The sequence below is a fragment of the Nesoenas mayeri genome (genome assembly GCF_963082525.1).
Source record: "Nesoenas mayeri genome assembly, chromosome: 1".
In the NCBI taxonomy this organism is placed as follows: domain Eukaryota; kingdom Metazoa; phylum Chordata; class Aves; order Columbiformes; family Columbidae; genus Nesoenas; species Nesoenas mayeri.
The window spans coordinates 33,199,598-33,225,776 of NC_137541.1; the positions used below are offsets into that span (position 1 = coordinate 33,199,598).

The 26,179-nt window shown below is 42.0% G+C and overlaps 1 protein-coding gene across 1 annotated transcript; it reads right to left on the bottom strand.

Annotated features, from left to right (window-relative positions):
• On the bottom strand, positions 1-26,179 carry SLC38A1 (solute carrier family 38 member 1; the record flags this gene model as incomplete). The annotated part of the gene is given in 16 exon segments (XM_080364072.1): positions 1-102; positions 842-939; positions 1,045-1,186; positions 1,744-1,862; positions 5,468-5,568; positions 6,730-6,809; positions 8,964-9,089; positions 9,223-9,281; positions 10,179-10,261; positions 10,983-11,064; positions 11,374-11,466; positions 13,124-13,197; positions 18,040-18,155; positions 18,699-18,751; positions 18,754-18,770; positions 26,061-26,179. Coding segments are annotated over 16 exon segments (1,464 nt in total).

The following is a 26,179-nucleotide window of genomic DNA, read 5'->3' on the forward strand; positions in this document are numbered from 1 at the left end:
TCAGTGGCCATGTTCACTGCCTCCTGATTTTACCCAGTCATAGATGACCAAGGGAACGCTCACTAGGGAAAATATTATCCCCAGTGCCAAGAAAAGACCAGCCTGGAACAAAGAGAAGAGAAAATTAATGAATAATAAAAAAGACAATAAATTCAAGTATGTTAACTTCTCCTCTTAAGGAGATTTACAAGGTGATGTATCAAAGTTATTAGCTAAAATGGGATAGCATTTCTGGTAAAGACAAGACACCTAGATAATTAAACAGATTAGCGTCATTAACAATTACTTCCTGAACCAAAACTATTTTTTTTCTCCTTTCAATTTACTTCTTAACCACTGATCACCCCTAAAGAGGATTAAGTAAGTCTGTTTTTAGGACTGATCAGCTCTGCGCTTTTCAAAGCCTCACAGTAATAAGCATACTCTGCCTATCAGATATGTGCCTGTCAAAGCTCAGCCCTTTCGTCTGGGGGATGTGCAAGTGAAACACGGGTTTCCTGCCTGTCTGCCCAGAGCAGGAAGGTCTGACTTCGGGGTGCCTCCTCAGATTGGGAATACACAGGAGTGTTGTGTCTTTTCAGCTACAGCTCTTTCTGGGGCTCATAGGAAATCTTTCCGAGGCCCATTCCCATCCGCTCATGCTTGCCAAAGGGCTGACCATTCAACTGGCTGCTTCTGCTTGAAGCACCCTAAGTCTGAATTGGGTCCATTAAAACCACAAGGAACACCACAAACCAAGTGCTTTGCAGGCTTTCTGAATCAATGAGCCGAGACAGAGAAAGCTTGCATTATAAGGAATGACAAGACGAAAGCGTTGCATTGACAAGAAAGGAATGCATACCCAAATCCTCTCAGTGAACTTTGATCTATCCTGGTGTGTCAATTTTAAATAAAATGCCGAAGGAAGAATGAAAATCATCATGTTGGCAAAAGTGACCCCTGCAAAATTCAAATAAATGAGTTTTGTTAGCTGTCAGCAACAGCCAATTATTATGTTGCTGATTAGCAACAGTTTTATTAGTAGTACAAAATCAGATACCGTACCTACAACTCCAAAAATGTCCTTCATCGTAGGGATAAAAATGACTAAGATGTTGAGGAAAAACAGAATAAAGACAGTAAACAGAATATGAAGGCGTAAGTCAAATTCTGTTCTTCTAACCATCTCAAATAAGGATGCACGCACCTGTAGGGAAAGAGGGAGAGAGAGAGTTCTCTGTCAAAAACAGTCTATAAACCAATTCAAAGCTTCTTGTATTTATTTTAACTAGTTCTTCATGCAACAACAAGCGCTACATAGATCCATCAGAAGTTTTTGTGTCTCTGATGTAATACCCTTTGAAATAATCCTTAAAATTAATTTGATATTTCAAAACTGTAGGTATACGTGCATCTGCAGTAAGATACTCCTCCCTTTCTAACATGCCTTTTGGAATCCTTCTGCACTTAAAAATAATCTTCACCTCTGAGCCTGCTCCAGTGAAGTCGTGTGAAGTAAAAGAAGGCCCATGTGGATTCAATTTAAAACAGATTGAAGAGCAAAAGTGATTAATTTATTTCCTGCAGGGAGGACTTCTCCAGAAGTTAGTGGGAGTCCGGTGCAGGAAAAGGCTTATCCAAGCTCAAGTTCTTTTTTGTGTAGCTACAACGTCACTGACTCGGCAACTGCTGGACTGTGGTTTGAAGAAATGCACCGTGTACAGCTGCTACCAATTTCCAAACCATGCGGAACTTTTTACTTACTGAGAAGAACAGCACCGGCACCGTGAGTACCACCGCAATGATCACAGCCAAGCGCACCAGCAGGATGAGGATGTCATTTTTGCTCTGGTACTTGTAAAGCAGATCTGACTTCACTCCGCCTATGGAAAAGACAGTAAGATAAGTGTTCTGGCAAACAGGCAACTCGTTCACAAAAAATCATTGCTTAACAGCAGCCTTCTTGAACAACAAGTGATTTATCTGCAAACAAAAGACTATGGAATGAAACAGCCTTGAATTCAAACAGCACTTTGAACCAAATCCTAATGATCACTTTATTCCAGATTAATCCTTTGGAGGCGTGATTTAGGAATGCATCCTAATTCAAGACAGCGCATGACTAAGGTAGTTTTCACTGTAGGAAAGACAACAGTGAGACATATACAAAATCTTGCTTACATGTATACATATTAAAAAAATAAATGAAACAAGCTATTTCTAGTTGGTTCCATAGACTATTTTTTCCTGAAGTTTCAAATGATATAAAAATAATCACATGCACTGTAATGGCTGAACTTAATATAAACTACAAGGTTTTGAGCTAAATTAGTCTAAACAGCAAATAAACTTCCAGGGAAAAGCAGTGCCCTTGTTCTCAACCAAGAACAAAGCCTATCTTGGGTCAGCTCCCAGCAGGACACCCTGACATTTGCACTCAAATCCCCTCGTACCTCCTCCCAGGGCTGCCCTGATGTTTTTTTCCCTGGAGACTGTCACCCCCTGCCCCAGCAGTGCCGACAGCTCAGCCCCACGCCGGCCGCTGGCCCCAACACAAATCACGGGGGGTGCCCGATAGGGAGACGCCGGAGATATTTTAATATGACCTCCTGCAAAAAAGTCTCCTTAAAGCCATGATAAATAGTGCAGTGGGTCTGCGCGTGCTAACCAGCAGGAAAACCAAGTTGCTGATAGACCTATGTGTTTGCTTTGTAACTTTTACATATTTAGGAGCAATAACCTAAGGGAGTGGCTGTTAAACACGCCACAAAAACATACTAAGGTTGTTTTTAGGCTCATGTTTTGTTTCTGCTGCTAATCTTAGAATGCTCATGGTAAAATATAACAGCTCTTAAGCCTAAATCCTTAAGGGGAACTCAGCGGCCACATTTAGTTTAAAATCTTTGGCACTTGGCAAAACCTCATGTATCCCTGGAAGCAGAGGCCTCTGTCCTGTGGCAAAATGCCTGCGCTCTCCCCCACCAGGATGCCCTTCTGGGGAGAGACACCGAGTTGACACCACCTACACAGTGCTCAAATCCCCACCAGGAGGAAGAAAATGCTCTCCCACCTCCCTGCGAATTAGGAGTGGGGTTTTCAAGCTGGGCACATGCAGAGCTTCTGCAACACAGAGCTTACTCTGTGATGATTAAGGGAGTGGAGCACCTCCCTTATGAGGAAAGGCTGAGGGAGCTGGATCTCTTTAGTTCGGAGGAGGCTGAGGGGTGATCTTATTAATGTTTACAAATATATAAAGGGTGAGTGCCACGAGGATGGAGCCAGGTTCTTCTCAGTGGCAAACAATGATAGGGCAAGGGGTAATGGGATCAAGCTGGAACACAAGAGGTTCCACTTAAATTTGAGAAAAAATTTCTCAGTGAGGGTGACAGAGCACTGGAACAGGCTGCCCAGGGGGGTTGTGGAGTCTCCTTCTCTGGAGACATTCAAAACCCACCTGAACACATTCCTGTGCGACCTCACCTAGGCGTTCCTGCTCCAGCAGGGGGATTGGACTAGATGATCTTTTGAGGTCCCTTCCAATCCCAAACATACTGTGATACTCTGCTCCTGCAAGCACAGACTGCACCTTCTGAGCTGCTCACAAGCTGCAGCCAGGTAGGAAGTGAAGGGCAAGGCTTACAGTTGAAGGTCTGTTTTGCTTTCAGCTAGATACACCACAGAGCCCAACCACAGTGTGACCTTTTAGGGGAAGAAAAACACCTCTTTTCTGTAACTCTGCAATGTAAATATAGTCATCACCGCAATACTTTTGAGAATACAGCAAACAGACAAGGGCTGTTGGTGTAAAGAAGAAATGGCCACAATAAAAATGGTGTTCCTACCCAGGTAAGGGTAGAGAAGAGGGTTAGAAAACTGTAAGCAAACATATGAAAGGTAAGGTCTTGTCAGTCTCAAAGGGAAAAAGGGTCAAAGTGGAGGAATTATATATTCCCTCAGTGTTTTTTTCGCTGCTTCTCATGGCACCAACCCTTGCAGAAGCCCCAGCAGAGCCACACACCTTCCAGCCATGGGCTCTCGCTACTGGGAGCAGGGACGCCTGACATGGGGAGAGGCATGTGAGACACCCCAGGGACTCGTTCCCCCTCGGGAGGGACAGAAGGTCACAGCCTCTATCTCCTCCATGGACTCAGACCCTCGTCCCTGAGGGATGTGGGAGATTCTCAGAGAGGAGCTCCATGGATCTGCCTCCTCATACCCATGGGGCAATCACAGCAGAATCTCCTCCCTGCCAAAGCGAAGGGGTCCGTGCTGATTTATACCCACTTGCTCCCTGGGGCTGCTAATTTGATGCATTTCTACAAAAATGTGTTAGATGGGAGCAGCTGGATGAGAGCGGCTGCTGCTGCTGCTCTCACTTGCAGCATATTTGCAATTCTATTGGGAAAATTAGAACAGATGACCTCAAGTTACTTCGATGCATGCAGACTCAAGGCCTCATAATCAGAATGAGAGCCTGAGGAAACAAATATGAGATAGGTACATCTTTGGAAAAAAAAAAATTGCATTTCTTATTTACTTATTTTCTTTCTCTTGCAATACATGACTCACAGGGAACGGTATAATGAATGAGGAGATTGTAACAAAAACGATTCTATGATTCTATAAAAAGTTCACTTGGAACAGAGTGGAAAAAAATTATGACCTTTTGGTGACTCTTGGGTAAAAGGCAAATATCAGTTTTGTCATCTGTCTTGTAATCCCTTAATGGTCCATGGGAAAAGACACTACTTTACAACATTTCCATTACACTGGAGCATGGGAGTAGCTTGCTGGGCAATATTTATCCTACTTAATAATCGTGCCTTTAGGGCATACATGTTTTATCCTTTAGTGATACAACATAATCTGTTTGTTTCTTTAAGGGAAATGATATGCATGGAAAGAGATGGGGCAAATCTCAAACTCCAAAATAACCATCCTTTAGCAGCTGATCTGGGACAACACCCAAAGCTTCCCCACCTTCACTGCCAGTTTATTTAACCAAGACCTGTAGGGCTCAGATCTAGAGACACAGGGAGAACAATTGGTCTTTCGTTTCTATGATGAAAGCGTGAGTAAGAAAATGAAGAAGCTGTGATGGCTGATTCAATATTCCTTTCTTAGGATCTGCTCTCAAATCCATCTCATTTTATGCAGATGTGCATGCTTCAGTCATTACCAATGTATATAGCATTCAGGTGAGGACCTTGGAATGAAAATCTTAGTGGGGCCCAGCTAATCCCCAAATCTCTTAAACAATTCTCTCCCTCATATTTTGAATGTGCCTTTGCAAATAGTACTTTCACTTGTGCTTTTCATCCAGAGGGGAAAAGGAGGAAAGGATTTCTACCTTTAATACATGGACTTTAATAAAAAATACTTGAAAAAGTATTTTAATATAAGTGGATGGGACTTTATGGCTGGGATACGCTATTGATTTCACATGTATTCCTTTTATACTTTGATTAGTAAAGAACTACATACTTACCGTAGAAAGTCAAATAGCCAAATATGGCAGTCAAAAGGTACATCACAAACATCGAAGAAAATGAGATATTTGCAACCAACTTCATTTTTTTCTCTGAACGGCTGGAGAAAGAAGGAAAAAAGAACACAAAAATGGTTGGACTGGATTTTTCAATAGGTGATAAAGACGTATTAAGCATTTGCATAAGCATTATAATTCTGGGGAGACTCATGAATGCATTTTCATTTAAAACAGGAATTCATTTACAGCTGCATAAGGAAGAGAAGGACTGGGGAAACAGACCCTACTTGGGGCTTAAGTCAAGAAATGCTGGGTCTGCCCTGTGGCTCTGCTCCTTGGCCATACCTGCCTAAACAGAGTGAGGGGTGAAGCCAAGTGACGAGGGGTGGCCCTTAAACACTTCAGTAATTAAATTAAAAGGCCAAAATAAAGGAAGAGTAAAATTATACACTGGAAAACAAAAACAACATTCTGGATGTTTGCAAAGAAACATTTGTGTCCCCATGGGTAGAAAATAATTAAGTGTACGAGTGAGTGTATGCGGACCACTACGGACCTATAAAATAGGTTAAGTGTAAACATTTAATTTTTAGATATTTTTTCTGAAATATTCACACTCTGGTACCCAAAGTTAGACTTCTAAAACCCCTCAAAAATGCCTTAAATAGGCACCTGGGAAACTGCTGGAGTGCCTTGAAACTCAAAGCACCCAGTAAATGTCTGGGACCTGAGGGCATCCATGGGTTTGACTGACCCCCTGGCTCCCCCCACAGCCCAAGACCCCCTGCAGCCCACCAGCGATGCTGCAACAAGTCTGGTCTCCAGCTCCCCACAGCCCTCCCCAGCCGGAGGTGGCAGCAAAACAGCTGGACCAGCAAAAGTCTTCTAAATACTCCTTTGTTTTTTTTTTTTTTCCAGGTACTGCAATAGATATTTAGTTGCACTGGAACAAACAGCGTTAGCTGAACACACGCCTCTCTCCTGTGCCAAATAATGACCAGCACAAGTTGGGTCTCCCCAGACTGCTGTGTACTTCCAGAGAAAACTCCCCAAATATTGCATGATGCTCAACCTCCCCCACCCCAGCAGCACGCCTGGGAGGCCAGATTTCCCAGCCAACAGCCACGCTCCTTGGCTTGTTGGGTGTTATTAAAGTACATCTCCTCCAAATGGCACGAGTGACTCAGAGCACCTCTGCGCTAACATTTTCCGTGCAAAGCGGTGCAAAACAATTAACTGGAAAAAAATAGAGAGAGGCTTACTCTTTAAGTTCGCTGTAAATTGGCAGGACTGATGGGTGGCACACAAACGCAAATGCGATGGTAGGCAAAGCGTACACGGTCTGTTTGGAGAGAATTTCAGAAAAGAAATTAAGAAGTATTTCCCCCAGTGGCGTGAAGAAATGATCTGCGTTCAACTACCCCAGCTCTCTGGGCTCCTCAATCAAATGTTGAGAGCCTTCAGAGAAGGCAGACGACCTGTCAATTAGCATGTATTTAATGAAATATGGAGAGCAGCGGTCTTTCTAAGGGAGGACAAAGTCTTCGCGTTGGCCACACAAGCACCATCCTGACTCTGCTGGCAGAGCGCAGCGCTGGACACCACGCAGCTGCCGCTTTGCTGCCTGGGATGCGTTTCCCTGCCCAGCTACTGCCACCGTCACTAGCACATTGTCAGATGTGAAAGGACATATGGTGGGTCACTGCTACGCTACTCTGCCTTGGCATGGAGAGGGGTGCGCACCTGGGGTGCTAAGGCTGAAGTCCTGAAGAGAAAGTCCATATCCAGACTGTAAGAAAAGAGAAGAGGAACGCAGAACTTACAAATAGATATTTCAAGGTACCAGACTGAGTCCCTTCATTTCCCAGGCCAACAAAAGGGCTAGGAGGGCTGTGGATGGGGCATGCTTTTCCTTGGGGAGACACTGTTATGTCATCAAGAGCAGGAGGCCTTTGTGGGGGACATTGTCCCATTCTCCACCAAAACTTGAACAGGTTTCAATCCTCAGCCAAACTTTACAAATGATCTCAGCACCCAAGTGCTTCCATTCTTCCCAGGGAACACGTAGGAGCAGAGATCACACAAAAACCAGGTCCTCCTGCAATGATGAAATGAGTCCATCCATACATGCGGTTCTCCCCAGCCCTCTGAGAACTGCTTGTGCTGGCCACGGGTGTCCCCTTCCCACAGCAACCATCCTGGGGCATGGCCCATGTCTGACAGATTCAGTAAGTGCACTGGTTGCTCTCCAGCAGTCCTTCCTCACCCAGGCCTGTGCCACCTCCTCTTCCTCACTCACAGCACACTACTGTTGTGGAGTCTCCATCCATGGAGATATTTGGAAGTTGCCTGTACATGGTGCTGGGCAACTGGCTCTAGGCAGCCCTGCTTTTACAGGGAGTTGGACCAGATGAGCTCCAGAGGTCCCTGCAAACCTCTGCCATCCTCTGATTCTGTGAAACTGTCTCTCCTCTCACATACCAAAGTTGCTAAACTGATTGGCAAACTGCTGCCCATAAGGGCAAATCTCTAGTGTTCAGCTCCAGGATGCCTAGTTCAATTTTTCTGATGTACCTCCATTGACTCTGAGGCAAATGCTAACACTTACTGCAGAAGAAGACAACCGCCCTCCAACACTACCTAAAATATACCTCTGCCTAAGCTGCTATTGCACACCAAGTTAACTAACTCTTGGTCTGTCACACCAGATCTGGGCTGATGGCTGCCCCAAAATAAAGATAAGTGCTTGGATTGGCTTCTTCAACTGAAGCTGGTAGGATAAATTTTAAATAAATTAATTTTTGCATGTATATGCTGTACATGTGCATTCCCTATGAATGCAACACCTGAGGACTCTGCTCTGCTGGGTAAGGTGCAGTTTAACCAGCGCTGTGTCCCAGCACAGCTGACAGGAGAATCCTCCTGCTCCCATAGCTATGGCCAGTTGCTCTTTCACATTCTCTTGGCACAACTTTTCCTGCAGCTGTGTGGTGATGAAGGAAAGCATCCAGCTGAAAAGGCAATCAAATTTTTGCTGGATTAGCTTTCAGTTCTATCCTCTTCCCAATCCAGTAAACCATATGGCTACAGAAAACATGTACCCTGCCACAAAGAAGTGGTTTGTATGCAGAAGGACAGAGGGATTACTTCTGGCCTTTGGATGCAGGAACAGCTTACTCAGCCTTTGCTGAACTACAGCCTAAAGAGTGCAGTTGCAGCACGGGTAGTAAGGAGCAGTGGAAAGGAAAACTCTTCCAAAGGAAGCATTTGTTGCCTGGTGGTAGCTTGGGCTCACAGCCTTAGGACATCTACTACCGGTGCAGAGCAAGACTGCAAGGAGGTACATTCAACACAACATCTTCGTAACACTGGGCAAGGAGACCCATTGCACCTTCGTCACTGGAGTACAAGCGTAAGCATGGAGAATCAGCCCCTATGTGGTGCTGATAGGATTAAGAACATGAATTAAAAATAAGTATTATAAAAAGAAACATACCTTGGAATTAAAGACAATATACTTTGGCTTACACATATCTTCATGTACTGAGCTATTTGATAGGGCAGTTGATGTTGCATTTAGCTCCAATCCGCCACAGGGAATTTGAAACTTCTTGTAAATAACCTAGAATGAGAGCCAAAGACAGATAGTTACTAAAAAAAAAAAATAATAAAAAGCAAATTAAAAATCAAAACGTCAGTGAAACTGTGAATTGCCTACCAAGTAACTCTGATCCAACAAAGATAGCTGAACTTACCGCTATCAGGAAGAACACCATGCAGGACAGTGAAAATCCACTGGTATAGCCAAGATACCCTGAAATACATTAAAATGAAACCTCATTAAAAATATTTTATTAGCTATATCTTGGTTTTTACTTATTTTTGTTGCTTCATGAAAAGTGTAAATGTATTATGCTTTTAATATGTATCATGACCTTCTAGGCAGGACAAAAGCGTGTTCTGTTGGTGTGGGAGTCTCCCATGTCACAAGCCTCCCCACTTTCAGACAGACCTGAGCTTTGCTCTGACTAATTTGACTTCCCAAGGCTCATCTTTATGGCTTTTGTAAGGGGCTGTGATAACTGAAACAAACCTGAAAAAGTGCAGTTGTGATCAGAGCATGACCCAGATTCCCTGACATGAGCCACATCAGCTGAGTATGGGTTATTTTCTCAAAAGGAAGATCCCAACAGGACTTCAGTGCCAAAATTTACTACATGGTTTTAAAAACAAATACGTTATGTACCTACTGGCATCTTTGTGCACTCACACACATTTGAAAATAGAGTGGTCTAAAGACATTTTACTTCAAAGTCCAATAACTCTAGTTAACATCACAACTAAAAATTTTGATGCTTATAGAAAAATAAGTTATTTTTTGTAATCTCACAATTTATGAACTTATTTTTACAGGCTACACATAAAATAGAATTGCCTTATGAAATGAAGACCCTCATAACTATATTTTTTTAAAATGAATTTCCACAATTGTGTGGATGAAGCTGTCTTATACTGAGTTCAACAGCTGTGACAATTTAGGCCTACTTATTCCAAGATGCTTGGAACACAGCTTATTCCTAGGCCAGGAAGACTTCTTAGATTACAACAAGAGAACCTTTTTTTTGATTATAGTTGAGTTGCCAGTGTGGCTGTCAGTGGTGTGATGTCTGGGCTCCTTTACTTTATTCCCACAATGGCATTTGCATCTTACCTAAGTTCTTAAGGAGACATAAAGGGAGGATTATAACACATGTCACGATGACAACAAGAAACCGCCCATCTATGTACCATGCCCTGTGTAAAAAATTAAAAAAAAAAAAAAAACAACACAATGAGCACACATTAAACCCTCCTTGATTTTCCTCACACCGCTCTGCTCTGACTCAGATATGGCAGATTTCATAGTTAATATGTAAAATATCACCATACTGCTGAGATCAGTGAGTGGAACTGAGAGGAATGGGGTCTCTAGCTTTTTCTCATGCACTACAACACATCATATAACCCAGTGCAAAGGATGTTTACCACTATAAGGAAACACCACTTCTCTAATCAACAAGCTGGTAAATGTAAAGTAGTGATATGTGGCAGAAATCCAAGTATAATATTCTGATGTTGTCTTATGCTACTATTGAAGAATTTCATACTATGAACAGTGCTTCAGGAACAAAATCCTGTAAGATGCTTAGAATGCAGGGAAAAACATTAAACTTGCATTGTTCCAAATATCTTCAAGATTGGATCCTCCTATGATAAGAGGTTTGTATAAATCACAATTCTGCATGAAAATCTGGTGTGCAAAGAGAGTAACTACTGATGACTTAACCTTTCATTTCCTATCCTTACTCCTTTCCATCCCAAAGTTGTCTTTTAACCCTCTGAGATATTCCTGTGAAAATCTATTTTGACAAACCTAAGAATGTCCAATATTTAAGACCTTTTATAAACATATGCTTAAACTTATCTACACAACGTTGAATTCTATAATCTAATCACCAAAATGAATTCAACTTACGTAAAAGTTTCTTCTTTTCCCATTAGAAACTTTAAGGCAGAAGGCAGTTCATTTTTGACTATGAAGAGATAGCTCAATATTGCTGGAAGAAGAAAGTCAGTTTAGAAAATGGGTGAGATATTTTGTGGAATAAGTACAGAGAAACATCTTGAACCTTTTCCCACATCAGCCTCTGATGATAGAAGACCTTGAACTACAATTGACTGTAAACTACTGATCATTCAGTAATACAATATTTTTAAAGGGCTACAAGCAAAGTGTTAGTCACAGCTATACTGAGGAGCATGAAGATCCCAAGACATCACTGAAGGAGGAACCTGACTGACTGGTAGCTGTAACATTATTAAGACATTCCTGGGTTTTGTTTTTCAATACCCTTAATCTCTTTTACCTCCAATGTACAGGAGAGATGTAGATGCAAAGACAATCGCTCTCCCTGGGGCACCAAAGAGCTGCTCACCTATCTTCTCATACACCATGGTGCCTATTAAAAAAAAAAAGGAGAGATGTAACAAATATACCAGCGAAAGCTGTTGAGTTGAAACACTTATGATTCCTTTTTAGCTACACACGCACCTATGCAGCTGTATCTGCCTTTTGCAAGTAAATAGAGAGCTCTTTTGTAACTACTAGGACTGAAAGTTATGTAGGAATGTTTTCTTGACGTCTATAAATGTTATCATTGGCTACCAGTCACTTTTGAAATAGAAGCTCTTAATGACCCTATTACACACCTTTAATGAGGCTGTCTGTACCCCTAGTGCCGTATTAAGTTCTGGTAATCCCATCCTGGCATATTAGGTTTGTGCCCACAATGAGAGTGATGTAGGAAGCCTCTTCTCCAGACAAAACTCAGCACAGGAGGATCCACCGGTCAGCGCTGGCAGCCTGGCCACAGCTGACACAGTACCCTAATTCTGCAGTTTCACCTGCTTTGACTAAACGACCTAAATGAGAGCAGCCACTGGTTTACAGGATGATTTACAATTTCTAAGGAAGAAGCCTTAACTTGCGAATTCTCCATGTGGTTTGTTTTTTGTAAAAGCAGTGAAAGGTGTAAATTATAATTATAACTTCTTCTAAAATATCAATCAAGCTTGAGAAACTTCTCTATTAATTGGTTTGTGTTTCTGTTATATGTGATTTTTTTTTTCCTTGGCTGTGATTTAGGCTGAGAAAGAGACTGGACATTGTGAAGATGGTGGGATACATGAGAACCAAAACAGAAATATTGCGGGTGTTACACTGTACATGTGACTTCAAAAAATGTATTCCATTGTTTGGTTTTCTCTACATTTTATTATAGCTGACATTTCTGCTTTGAAGCTTTTATAAATGATGAGTTTGAGCTTAAAACGTACCAGCAGCTTAGTAAGAAGGGCTTGGATTTTACGAACTAACAGGGCACAAATGTGTCCACAATTAGGCATACATACCTAATTTAAATAGGCTGTTGCTGCCATTATATATGCTAAACCAGTAATTCAGCTGTGTCTAAATTAGATATTAAAATATTACAGTGTTCTTGTGCACAAATAATTTTAAAAATCTGGCTTCAGAGACTGCTACTCAAGGAAAGAGATGCTTGGACTTCAGAGTACAGGGACATTTGACACTGTAGGTAACTTCCAATTTCTGGTTTTGTGATATAATTTGCTTACAGATACACTTCCCTCAGTCAAGAAACTGTTCCGTTTTATTTTCTTCTAGGAAAATTCCTGCTGCACCACAAAGACTATGAGGAATTTCACACTAACCATTAAGGACAGACTATATTTCCAGGTAGGCTTCAGCATAGGTAAAGATTCATTATATTTCATTTGCAATTGGTTTTGTAATGCAAAGAAACTATATGACCTGTTACTTCTACCTCACTGAGGACAACATTTCACAGTAGCAGAATTCACTCTTTGTCATTAAGTTTTTCTCTTTATAGTGATGGTTAGATGCTGTTTGCCATCGCTATGACATAAATTCTTGTTAATTCTAGGCTTCTGGTCCAAAATGTGTTAGGCTTTTCTATTGTGTCAGCAAAGTGATAGAAACTCAGTCTTACATAAAACAGTTGGCCTTATTTGAGCACTTTTCACCTCTTATTTTTTACAATTCTATTGAAATGGTACAATAACATCTTAAATTACCTGTTTCCTTTGAACACACCAACATGAGATGTATTGAATAAATAGACAGCGCCATCACTGCAACTAAAAGCAGCCTACAAAAGAATGGAAAATAGAGTTTACTGGAAGAGCTGAGCTCTGACATTGAAATATTTCACATTAGGTCATATTCCCATTGCCTCTGAGATAAATTTGTACTCTTCTGACAATGCATAAAGCCCTATACCCACATGTAATTCCCGTGCTTTTTGCAGTTCCACCAAACCACGGTGGAGGGGGAAAGCCCTGCATATACAGAGATTCATCCAAGTCAAACTTGGTAGAGCTGGAGAACGCAGCCTGTTAGTGAGTGACATGCCCCCAAATTAAATGAAGCAAGAATCAAGATATCTTTTCAGGTAGGAATTAAGATTTGATCAGAGCAGGGATGAGCAAGGCATGTCCCTCACCACCTACTCTAAAGCTTTTTTTCTGCAAGCAGAGTACAAATTTCAAAGGGAATCCCTCTATTTCAAGACTTCCATACCAAATGAAAGCATCTTTTCCCTGGACGTCTTTCATATGCTACCAAAGCGGTGCCCAAATGGCTTTTTATGTGTGTCCCAGTGCCTCAGGATGGGGAAGAGGAGGGAAAATAAGGCTCAACTGGCTTCCCTTGGGAATAAAGGCAGAAACAAAAATCTTATGCTTTGTCCGGTTGGGGGCTGGTGTCACTGATGTCACTCCTGGTCTGCCATGATCCATACATAATTTGACTTCACGCAGAAGAATTGCAGGAAGTAATGACCAAACTGTTTGCATAGGGAACTTGCTGGCACAAATGATAATTAGTTAGTGCCGGGGGCTAAGTGCATAAAAACACATTTGCTCATTGCTCTATGTCTTTAAGCCCAGCACCATGTGTGCCTTCCCCTCCAACACTCTGACACACAAAGACCTGATGATGTTTTCATGATGTGTGTGAAGAGCATTCAGACAATCTGTTGGCAATTCCTCTCTTTATTATGACAACTACCCTCAGGACACTGAGAAAAACAAGCCTAAAATTTAACAGAAAACAAGCTGCTGCCATAGATAGGCAGCAACACATCATTTTCATAGGCATACATAGAAAGAAAAGGATGAGAAGCCTCCGCCTCCCACTTTTTTGTTATTTTAGACTAAAAATACTTAAGCGCCAAATAATGACCCACAAGTTTCTCGGGGCCAGAGAAGCAGGGAGAAACATAAAGAGGTGATGGGAGAGACTGCTTTTTTGCCAACAAAGTATGATGTCTGACAATAACAACACACTCTTTGTACAGCCCAGAGGGTGTTTCTCCTCGAGGAGTTGGAGAAGGGAAGGGAGATTGTACAGGCTGAGGTCACTCTGCTCCATTTCTTACCAATGTGCTAAGCCCCATTCCTGCCCCTGTTCCCTGAGGAGCCCCCACACCCCTGCCTGCCAGGACACATGGTGCTCACAGACCTCTGTGCTCGGCTGCTGGGCTCACTCACCCCCACCCCAAATGGCTCTGGCTCCCCATGCCAACATCAATTCTATTTTAATATTAAAAGCTCCCGTTTTTCAGGCGCTGAGCTCATGGAGTCTTTGCAGCAGTAAAAATAACACTCCCAAGCAGCCAGGTATTTAGCTGATCTGTTGTCCTTAGCTCCCCATAGGGTTCTCACAGAGACACTTGGCATTTTCATTAGCACTGTATGAAAAACTTATTTGTGTTAGGACTGTGGTATGGACAGGGATATTTACGCCAGAACCACCCCTTGGACAGGAATGAAAATGTCCATGCCACTCAGTCTGCACAAATTCAAAACAGAAGCAGGCGAGCTTGCACTGCAGTCCCAAAAGCACTCCCCCTACTTTTTATTTTGACTGTTCTTAAAGTGCTGGCAGCTCTGCAAGCAAACGGCACATGCAAAAGTCACCTGCCCCCAACCAATTCAGAATAAACAGTTTAAGGCAGGGGACTGATACAGCGCTGGGAAGAACAAACTGTTCCTGCCATGCCACTATTTGCTCCCAGCTGCCACATTACCAGGTCAGCTGAAACTCGTGCTGTCCCCAGCCCTGTGTGAAGTCCCAGGTTTGAGGGTCAGAAGACCTGTGAGACTCGTGCAGTCACCTGCCTTATTGCACAGAACAGCTCTGAACCCTCATCAGGTATTGAGTGCAGAAAAATGTGGCCGAGCGTGGGGTTTGCCACCGTATGTCCTCCCAGAGGGCCGGTCTGCCCTAAACCTCTAGAGAAGTTCAGCTGTGGCTTCATGTTTGCTTCCAGTCAGCCCTAGCAGGAACAGCTGCAGCAAGCAGTGTGATACTTCAACTGTACTACACCTCATCTAACAAGGCCCTGTGTCTCAGCATGGTTCTTCGTACGGTGTGCAGTGCTGGGCTAAATGCAGGCTGAAGGCACCTTGAGCTTGGTTGGCCACTATGTCTCTGCAATGTGATCCACCCCTCTGGTCCTGGGTTTCCAGGATGAAACTGCAGGCAGCGATACGTGATCCTGCCACTCTGAGGTATCCTGCCCCATCTCTAACTTCCAAAGCCTTTTGTGCCATCTTTCTGCAACAAGGTTTTCTCCCCTTTTACATGCAGGAAAGGATGCTCTTCTTTGGTCTGGGCTTTAGTTATCAATCATATTGGGATTAAGTTCCTCAGAGTTCTCATGTCAGTTATTTTGCCTAGGATGCATGGCACTTTGCTATGGCACTAACTTATGCAAATAAGATGTGGGAGTATATACTCATTGCCATGTTTATTTTGCATGTATTACACCAAGAATTTGGATCTGAACTGATCCAGGTGTGTATATGGCAGTGTCCACTTCACACTGCAGCAGTGTGGAAGTTGTGAGAGTGGAAATCAGGCTAAGTCTGCTTTGTTAGTGCTGGAACTGCTCCTTTAATTTTTCTGCCTCTGCTTTCTACTTTTCAGGGGTGGTACGTGCCAATACTGGATAAAGCAATCTAGAAACTTTCCAGAACTGTGCTGCTCAAGGACAATGAATTTAAGTGCTTTCTCATGTGCAAAAAGCAATGGAAGTATTGCTAGGACTCTACCTTTAATTGCTTGTAAAGCAGAAACAATTCTAAGATCTACCTGTGATAATGAAAGCAGAACTACACATTTATGGGAAAAATGCACTGAATGAGATTGTGAGAAAAAAAAATCTAACACCAATGGACTAGGTTTACCTCTGAGATTACTGTGTGATAAAAGAACATTTAAAGCAGTTCAACTTTCAAGCCTGACTACAGACACCACATTAGGATCCTGTATCTCCAGGCTTCAAAGAGGAAAGCTCTGCTGGCCTGGTCAGTGAGGTCCTGCTGGCTTCCTTACCCTTGATCTCAGCTGGCTGGTCTAGCTGCAGGCCAACAGATCTAAAGTCATTATAAAGCCAACAAAAACAATTATCCAGTTTTAAATACACACGGTTAATTCTGTAGAGAATAATGCTGTTATTTACTGTGTAAAATCTCTTCATTCAGGTTGGGCAGTTTTTCGTGCAATGTGGTGGTACAGATCTACACATCCACTACTCGGGCCAAGACGAGCCCAGGCACTGTCACATGTTGTTAAAAGTTTCTCTGATGTTCAAAGCACTGGTCTGGTCTATTTCACTTAAAAGAAACTGCCTTTTTACATCCTTTAGAGCAAATACATTTCACATAATTGATGAAAAACTGCTGAAAGAATAGGAAGAGGATGAACTTACAGAAAATGAAAGCAGTAACGAGAAACTGAGCGTGCTCCTTGGTGAGACACTATTATAACAGCAAAGTAACGAGGCCGAAGAGAGGTATCATATACAAGTTAGAGTACTAGGGAAAAAAAACCCAGCAAAAATAAGATAAACTTGGTCTCTCTCTACAAGAAATACTTTATAGCCTTGGATTTTTCCTAGATTTTACCCAGCCACGGCAAATTGTAAGCTAGCAGCATGGATGTAGCTATCCTGGCACAAAACCACTGTACAGATGGCTATATGTGCCACTTGGGCCATTCACACTGCTACATACAGGACTGATATTATATATTTCCCAAAAACCTAAGAAATAACAAAACTTTTAGATTCTTAGATTTGACATGCAATAAATTGCACCTCTTTAGAGTAGTCTGTAAACTCAATAACCATGTTGAACAGTTCTCAAAGATTGTAAATTATTGTATTTCTTCCCTCAATGAACATTTATCTGAAATCTGCACACAATTCCCAACTGATTTCTTAACAATCACTTTTCATAATGAAACATCTCATACTGCAATCCAGAATAACACAGAATAACGCTGTGTCTTACTCATGCACTGGCACAGTTTCATTTTTAAACTATAAAATTCTCCTTTACAAAATGCCTCTTTTTTTTGCTGGAGTTAAGTACCTTCCTCAACTCTTTTTGTTTATACTAAAATCTTGGCTATATTTATATTGGCTCTCAAGGACTCTCACATAAGAAAGTGAAGAAACTGTGGGAGTGAGATGAAAATATTATATGTAACTTATAAAGGAATATAAATATTCTATTTCTTGGTTAAAAAAAAAAGAGTAGTTATTGCACCATGCTTTGATGAAAGCTCTAGAGATCCTGTGACACAAGTAAAAACTATGCACTATCCCACTGCAACTATTACTACTGAATATTTCTGATGTATATGTAACTTGTGGACCATGGGAAAAAAACACAGCTAGGCTCAGGTTAGTAGTAAATAAAATGGACTTAATTTGCTCTGGCATTGCAAGTAGTGGCTTTCCCCCTCCTTCCCCCCCAAAAAAAAATTGTCCAAAACTTGTATCTAACATTTTCAGGTTTGAATGCTGTACTTGATTACAGATGGACTATAAATCCTTCCCTTCCATTTGCTGACAGCGCACACATTCTTTAAATGCAGTAAAACTGCATGGGGATCAGCTACTCACCACGCAAATACTTACAGGAAAAGGATAATTCCTGTGTTGGCCAAGGCAAAAGCGAGGCCCAAAATCCCACTCCCCATGATTGCATTGCTGAGGTTGAAAATGGACATTCCCATGGAAGTAGTTCCTGGGATCTGGGGAAGTAAAGACAGACGTGTCAGCAGCAGCTTGGAACAGAGCAGGGAAAATGCATCTACGTTTCAAACTCCACATTTTGTGATATATCAGGTATAAGTAACTACTGCTATGAAAATGACTTAATAAAAACTGGGTTGAAAGAGAAAAAACATCACTAAATCCTGTCACAGCTACACTCTGATCCTATAGATTCTGTAAACTGACATAAGTGGTATAGACAATACACAACTCACTACACTTTAAAAGCCTATCTTTCACTATGCCTGTGAAATGTCTTAGGCACATGAGTTATATGATGCCATAAGGAACCACCAGGACTTCCTGCCTAACACAGGCCAGAGGGATTCCCTTGCCTCAGGTCATCCAAAATGCTCAGGTTTTCTTTTTTAAAGTGCTGAGCACAGGCAGTTTCTACTGGAACCCAGAATTCAGTTACAATTGTGTGTGCCCAGCACTTCTGAAGACCATGTGTAAAAGCCCTTCATATGCACAACATATAGTTCGTTTTGACAGGGAAAAGAACAGCAAGAGAGACTTACATCTTCATCACTCTCTTGTTTCTCCATCTTGCTGTTTGTGAGTCTCCTTCTGCTCGATCCGAAATAAACTTGCTGAAAAAAGAGGATTTATTTCCAGCGTTTAGAAAATGCGAACACATTAATTCCATGAGCAGCATGGGGTTACAAATACACAATGTACAAAAACTGTATGTGAAAAGAGGTCACACTCATAACTATTTAATGAGCCAGATTATGCTTTGCTGATACCAGCATATATTGTGTATTGATAAAGGTAACGCTAGCAGAATAAATGTATTTATACTGAATGGTCTTTTGGGAGATTAAGTCAAGAAGAAGCACCAGTTTTGCATACAGGCAAGTAGTTTGTCTGCACAGACACTGAGAGGACATATTTCCCCAGGTGAGCTGCAGAGGTGTGTGTGACTGGTACCCCCCACTCCCGACCCCTGCCAATGTGGTTAGCATCGCTAGTACCATTTAATGAGGCAAGCAGCCATTCTCTGTGACTAAGTGGACCATTCATTCCCTTTCCCTCATTATCAGGCCCTGAAGGTCCCCTAAACCAAGTAGACAAACCAAACAGATTTCTTCTTCCCCTCCCTGTTGGCCTCAAGGCTCCCGAGCGCCAGGCTGATTACTCCCTTCCTTGCCAGCCCTGAAGGTCCCAGACACCCGTCCCCCCCAGTGGTGGTGATGAGCCCCACTGCAGAAGAGGAAAGCCTAACAGCACCCAGAACACTGTCCATAAAGTCCATCAAAATCCTAAGAGGGGAACTTGGTCCAAAGCTGCTGCTGGACAGTGAGACCCGGGATCCCCAATGGCCAGGAACACCCCCACTATCCTCTGCTTCCTCCCAGGACTGAGGGAGAGACTCATCTTCTTTTATATGATTCTTGACTCTAGATTATGGTTGTTATATTTATACAGCAAATCATATATTAACATTTGACCCAATCTGTGGAGGGCCCAAGTGATAAGAAATTGTGAATTAAGTTGTATTATAAATTCTGTATTATGCTACTTGTAGATTGTACCGCATTCATTCTGCTTGTAGAAATCCTGTGCCACTCTAGTAATAAATACTGTGCTATAATAATCATAATATTTATATTGCATCAGCCATCAGATGTGCTGTCACCAAGTGTCAGAGGCCCTTTTTGCTGTGGGTAAATTAAATTCTTAAATTGAAACAGAGAAACAACAGGCTGAACATAGAGGGCAGCACTGCTGGTCCTTTACCACACCTGGAAGTTTCTGCTGTCCGAGGGTGTTCTCCTTCAGCCTGTGGCTCAAGACCGACTGTGCTTGTTTGAGCACATCCAGCGGTATCCAGCCTGGTAACGTAGCTGTGAGGTCATAAAGACAGAGCTCTGTCAAAATTCCATACTACCCCAGTTGTGGCGTGATTACTGGTGATATATGCTGGAACAACCTCTAAGCCTGTGCCAAAATTATGTAGTCATAATGCTGCTGATTTGGCTTCCATAGCTGACAAACAACGCCCTGTGTCTTTAACACTGTGGATATTACATCCACATTTTGAGTTTATCCCTTAAATCACACAGAATCACAGAATCGACTGGGTTGGAAAAGACCTCAGAGATCATCAAGTCCAACTCTTGATCCAACTTCAGTCCATTTACTAGATCATGGCACTAAGTGCCATGTCCAATCTCAGTTTAAAAACCTCCAGGGACGGCGAGTCCACCACCTCCCTGGGCAGCCATTCCAATGCCTGATCACTCTCTCCGTAAAGAATTTCTTTCTAATATCTGGGCATAGCTGGCAAAATGTATGTAGTATTTTTACTGGTTTTGTTGTAACTTTGACTCCTACCCATTGGTCTGCTTTGGCTTCCTTTATATAAGTAAAAATCAACAATGGTTTTCTCCTGTGTGATTTTTTTTTTTTAAACTACTAACTTCAGCATTTGCTGCAAAATATAGACACTGTGCCAGGTTTATGAGCTCTAACACAGTAGGAATAGATGGCTGAGCCTCCCCCACTGTTTTGAGAAGTGCAAAGCAACCACTTCTAAGATAGACTGATCCAAAATTAGCTTTTCGAAGCTCACCATATATGTATTTCATCTTTGTGGAATAAAATCTCAACCTGATTCAGAGCATGTGCTTTTTTTTCTTTTTTCCATGTCTGTTCAGAGCCCATCTCTTGAATGTAGGCAGCAGAGTGTGAACAGTTTGAAAAAGACATTCCAGCTCTCTCGAAACACCCCACAGGCAATTTGCACAGGCAGTAGCACACAGAAGAGTTTTGTCTCTTTTAGATTTGTAAGTGCTGCTGGGAACATCTGTGGGTTTTGCCTTCTTCTGTCATTTATAGAGATCATGTGTCATTTTAGATTTTGTCAGAGTTATGATAGAAGTAACTAGTCTGCTCCCCCTACTTCTCATCCTTCTACAGCCAGTTCCCCTTAATAATTACAAATATAACAAATTTGTAGATAGTATTATTATTACCACATGGTATTAAAGTTTAATGAAAATTATTGTTAAAAGAACTAACACATGATAAAGAAAACAACACTTGAGTAATATGGCTTGAATATAAAGTGAATGTGGGACTTCTCATTAGGATACTTTTGACAGAGTAAACAGCTTCTGAAGAACTGATATCTTCTGTGACCACTAAACACATTATTTCCTTATGGATGTGACTTAAAAATAACACATCTGATTTGATAAATTGACCCAAAATACTTTCGAGTTAGTCCTATATTAAAATGGACTGAGCTTATTGTCCAGCCTCTCATCTATTAAGCTGGGCTCCTCATTCGCCATATCACACTGCACATTTTTCTACTTATACGCTAAGTGATGTGTTCGGAAGGGCAAAGTCAGACGTGGGAATGTGGTCACGAGGCTCCTGAATCACACTTTCTATGAAATATAGAGCATTGCAGCCAGATTTTTTTACGGGGAGCTTCCCAGCACCCACCTCCCAGCACCAGGATGTCTTGCCTAGAAATCTCAGCAGTGATGCAGAGGTGGGGGCTGTGGGGTCTGCCTGATCCAGACACTGTGCTGTATTTGCTATTGCAGGCAACTTAACTGACAAGCCCAGACGAGAAGGTTGCCTTGGGACCATGCTCAGTAGGTGGTACAGACTTAACATATGGCAGCCTAAGTTTTCCGTAAATGGAATGTATTCCTGAACTTAAATTAAAAAACAACTAACCAACCAACCTAGGGGGAAGGTAATCCAATGGGTTCAACAGAAACAAATTTTCCCAAGATTTTGCTTTTTATAAACTTTTTTTTTTTCATTTTTTTTTCCCCTTCTACAGCATCTGAAAGGGAACATATGTTGGAATACTGGAATTTCTAGTTAAACCATGACATGCACCTGCTCTGCTTAATAGATGTGCTTAGAAAGCAAGCTATTCATTGTCACAGAATGTTGTATATTTGACCTTTATAAATATGACATGAATGAAGTGAAGCGACTGTTTACTCCAGCCTTTCCCAGCCCTCCCAAGGACTGGAGGCCACTGTGACAGGTGCTGGGGAAATGCGCAGTAGGACCGTCTGTGCCACCAAAGCCTTGTGGCTCCCTGACAAGTATGAAATCCATTTGTGCTGTTTGTTGTCTTCATTTCAAACACTTTACTCATCATTAAAAGATGTAACCTGTTCTTATATGTTTTTGCTTTCCTGTTGTGAGCTCACAGCTCAGTAGGAGCAGCTTGTACAAAACTTTTCAGATAAATTAATAAAATAACCTGTTAAAAAAATAATTACCTGATCCTTGTGATGCATGAAGCCTCACCACTGGCTTGGAAGGGATTTCTTCATCTAAGTATTTTCTTGGTTTGATTTAGTTCAAAGTAGAAACTTAGTCTTATTGATAAAGTGGTTTTAAAAGGACCATGTTTAACTACAGTTTCGAAATTTAATTTATTAAAGAACTTACATGAAAAGTGTTAGACTAAGTTGATATCCCCAAGCTAACCATTTTGACTAGCAGAGTTAGCCAAAATCATTTTAGCCATCTCAGGTATGTTTAAAATGAATTAAACGAAAGTGATATTTGACAATGACCTAAACATTTGTTAAGAAAAGCTAGTTTTGCCAAGGTGGCAGAACTTTATCCTTAGGCAGCTTCTTAAACTCAGCTCTAGCTTGAGCAACAGCAAAGATTTCCAGGGCAGGCAGGAACTAGAAATACAGAAGAAACCTTAGTCTGGCTTACACTAAGAAACTTGGACCAGGTCTGGGTATAGCTACTAACAGCATTGTTAACCAACCAAGGGCTGCTGATAACTTACTAGTAGCTGTAAACCAAGACAAACGTTCAGCCAGCAGCTTCCTGAGAGCATCGCTGTCGTTACAGCTAAGGAGTACATCACCTAAATACAGGTTTAGAGTTATGTGCAGAGATGACAAAGTTTTATAGCCAAGATACATGGTTAAAAGTCACCAAATCCATGTCTGGATTTGATAGAGACTTCTTTATTGACATGCCCAGAAGAAATTCAACATACGTGTATAAAGAAAACCTCCCTCCCAATACATCCCCTTCCAAACAACATCCCCTCCCTACATATGACTGCATATATAAATTCATATTTAGGCCCAGAAAAGGCTGGAAATGCAAAGTAAACTAGAGAACTCTTTTCCAAGATCAAGAAATACTTAGGGTTTAAAACCAGACTTGGAATGAGCTTCTTCCTGATGTACTTAGTTTACCTTCCCCACAAGACCCTTAAAAACTCTGCCCTACATAGGGCTTGAAAAATTATACACTAGGAGAAAAAAAAGGTTTAAAATTAAATACAGAATGCAAAACCACCAGGTTGAAACAACAAAAAATAGTTAGTTGAAAATTACAGATCTAATCTAAAGCTCAAGTGAAACCAACAGAAAAAGTCCCACTGATTTTGATGGACTTTGGAGTTTCACAGGGCCTTGCACTGTGTGCCAGGCAGCACAATATTATTTCTTCCATATACCCATTAATCTCTTGTCCCATGGAGATGGGGCGTTTGCCAAAATAGTCATAGGAAGGGAATAACCACATTTTTTCGGGAGGTGTTTGATGCAAGGTGCAGATCAGGGTCTGCTGGCTGGCTTGTCACCCATGTTGGGATGGAGGTGCTTGCCCAGGGCAGTGGCCATGGTGGCCATGGGTGGCTAAGCCACAGGCCCAGCCCCAGGGGACATTGACGGGGCTGCACCAGTGCCAACGTGCTGCTGTGCTGGAAGCTGCAGTTGGCATGAGCTGCCATGAAACTCTTGTTTTAGACATGGAGGGAAATATGAACACACTGTGATATACAGGGAAAACACTCATGTATGGGATGCATGAGTCACTAGCTGTACTGCGAGCACCCCAGCAGAGGGATAATAGACAACCATAATGGGTTACATCCTACAAGCAAATGGTGCTCTGCGGGGGAAAAAGTTATCCAGAAGGGAAAAGAAAATTGTGGAATATGTTCGTCTGCCTTAAGAGCCAGAACAGTGATCAAAAAGTCAGCCTCTAAGTTTCTGACACTCATTCCTCACTCCATGCTGCTTCTTCCTTTAACAGGCAGTCTGGATGTGACCCAGACTTTGCCACGCTTACTAGCCCATAACTCCACAAAGCACAAGGTGCAGGAACACAGGGCACACTCTTTCCCCACCCTCCACAAACATTCACTGAAAGATGAAGCGTTAACAAGTTTTTTCCCTGTAACAGTTACAGGTGACAGCACTCAAAGCACCGTACAGCCACTCCTCCTCCCAAGGACATAAATCCTCAGCAGGCTCCAGGGAGTCAATTTACCACTGTCAGCCCCAGGGCTCCTGGTCTTAACAAGTGAGCCAGCAAGGAAGGAAGCAGGTCTATACTAGAACTGTTTTGTTCTGGCAAAGTTGGAGGTTTTTATTATATTTTATTTTTTAATTATATATATGTGTGCATGCATATATATATATATATTTTTAATATATATATATATATATTTTTTTTTTTTTTACAGAAGTGGTTTGCATTTCATTTTGGCACTTTCCATCAAAGCAGTTGCATCAGAAAATTCCTGACCAGCTCTAATCTTCACCAGTGCAGCTGTGCTGTGGTGGCACAGCCACATGGTGCAGCTGGTGACCGCCCCAGGACTTCCCCAGGTGTGTGGCAGGGGGGAGCACAGGCTGGCACCTTCCTGAAGGTGGGGGGAGCTTGCCCATGCCAACAGCCGGGGCCCCCTGCTTGGTCCTGGGGTGCATCTGGTGGTTTTTGCTACATGCATGGTACATATGGCCAATGCTGGGTGCTTATTCCCATACTCACCACCAAGCTCCCTGTCCACCCACACAACCACATGTCTCTACCTTCACTAGGGAAAAAAACAGCTCTTAATTTTGCTTTTACACAGGAAAGTGAGTTTCTCTGGGCAGCCAGAGAAGCTGCTGCCAAAAGGAAGAAAGGGTGAGAGAAGAGGTTTTTTAAAGAACATATATACACAGGTGGCCACAGCGATCCAGCTACAACTGGGCAGGATAATGTGCTGGCAGAGGATTCCCAGCAGCACCAGTGCCAGGCAGGGCTGGTTCCCTGTGCTGGCACCGACTGGCCAGTGTGCTCCACCTCAGTTTGCAATATTTGAACAGGAAGTTTGATCAAAAAACATCTTGTTTTACAGCTCACAAAACCCAAACAGGGTCCATCAGCAGGTCTTTGCTGTAAACAGGATGCTGAGTACCTGTTGGAGGCTGGCAGGGAAGCTTGAAGAACCACTTTCAGGTGGAACAGGCTGCTCTTTGCAATGACTGTACAGCTTGGAAGAAAGTCCACATACTAATTTGAACAAACATAATGATTTTCACCAATATGGATAAATAGATGCATTTTTTAAAACTTGATGTGACTTCGGTATACGTCTCTGTTTTACTGGCTTCTTGCCATCCCTACTTTGGGGAAGGACAGCCATTACCCAGTTTACTTTGCTGCCAACAACATCAGCTGTAAATCCCCATGAGCTTGGGTGTATGGAAGGGGCCAGGCAGGTTAAAATTGTTATATCTGAGATCAAAGGTCAACAAAGAGATTTGTCATTGGTCTAATTGTATTAATTATTATTACTTATTTGCTGTGTGCAAGCAAACATTTGAAAATGTTGGCTTTTTGCTACATTATATGTTTGTGCATTTTATTAGACTAATTTGAAAGATTCGAAACGATGAATAAATTGCCACTCTGTTTGCTTTATCTGCTGTTGCTGACTATGCCCAACAGATGTCACATATGAAATTCAAATTGCATCTTCAAATGGAGCATGACTTGGTAATGAATAATTCAAGACATATACTGAAAATTAGAATGCTGTTTTTAAACAGTGTGTTTCTTAGCACAGGCAGCGTCAGTGGAAAAATACTCACCTATTCATCTGGCCATTTTCCATCTCTGTGAAATCATTTGAATCATTGCTGGTGTTATCATCTTCAGGGACAGTCATAGTCTGTAATTCAGTCAGTTCTAATCCAGCTTTGAAAGGCAT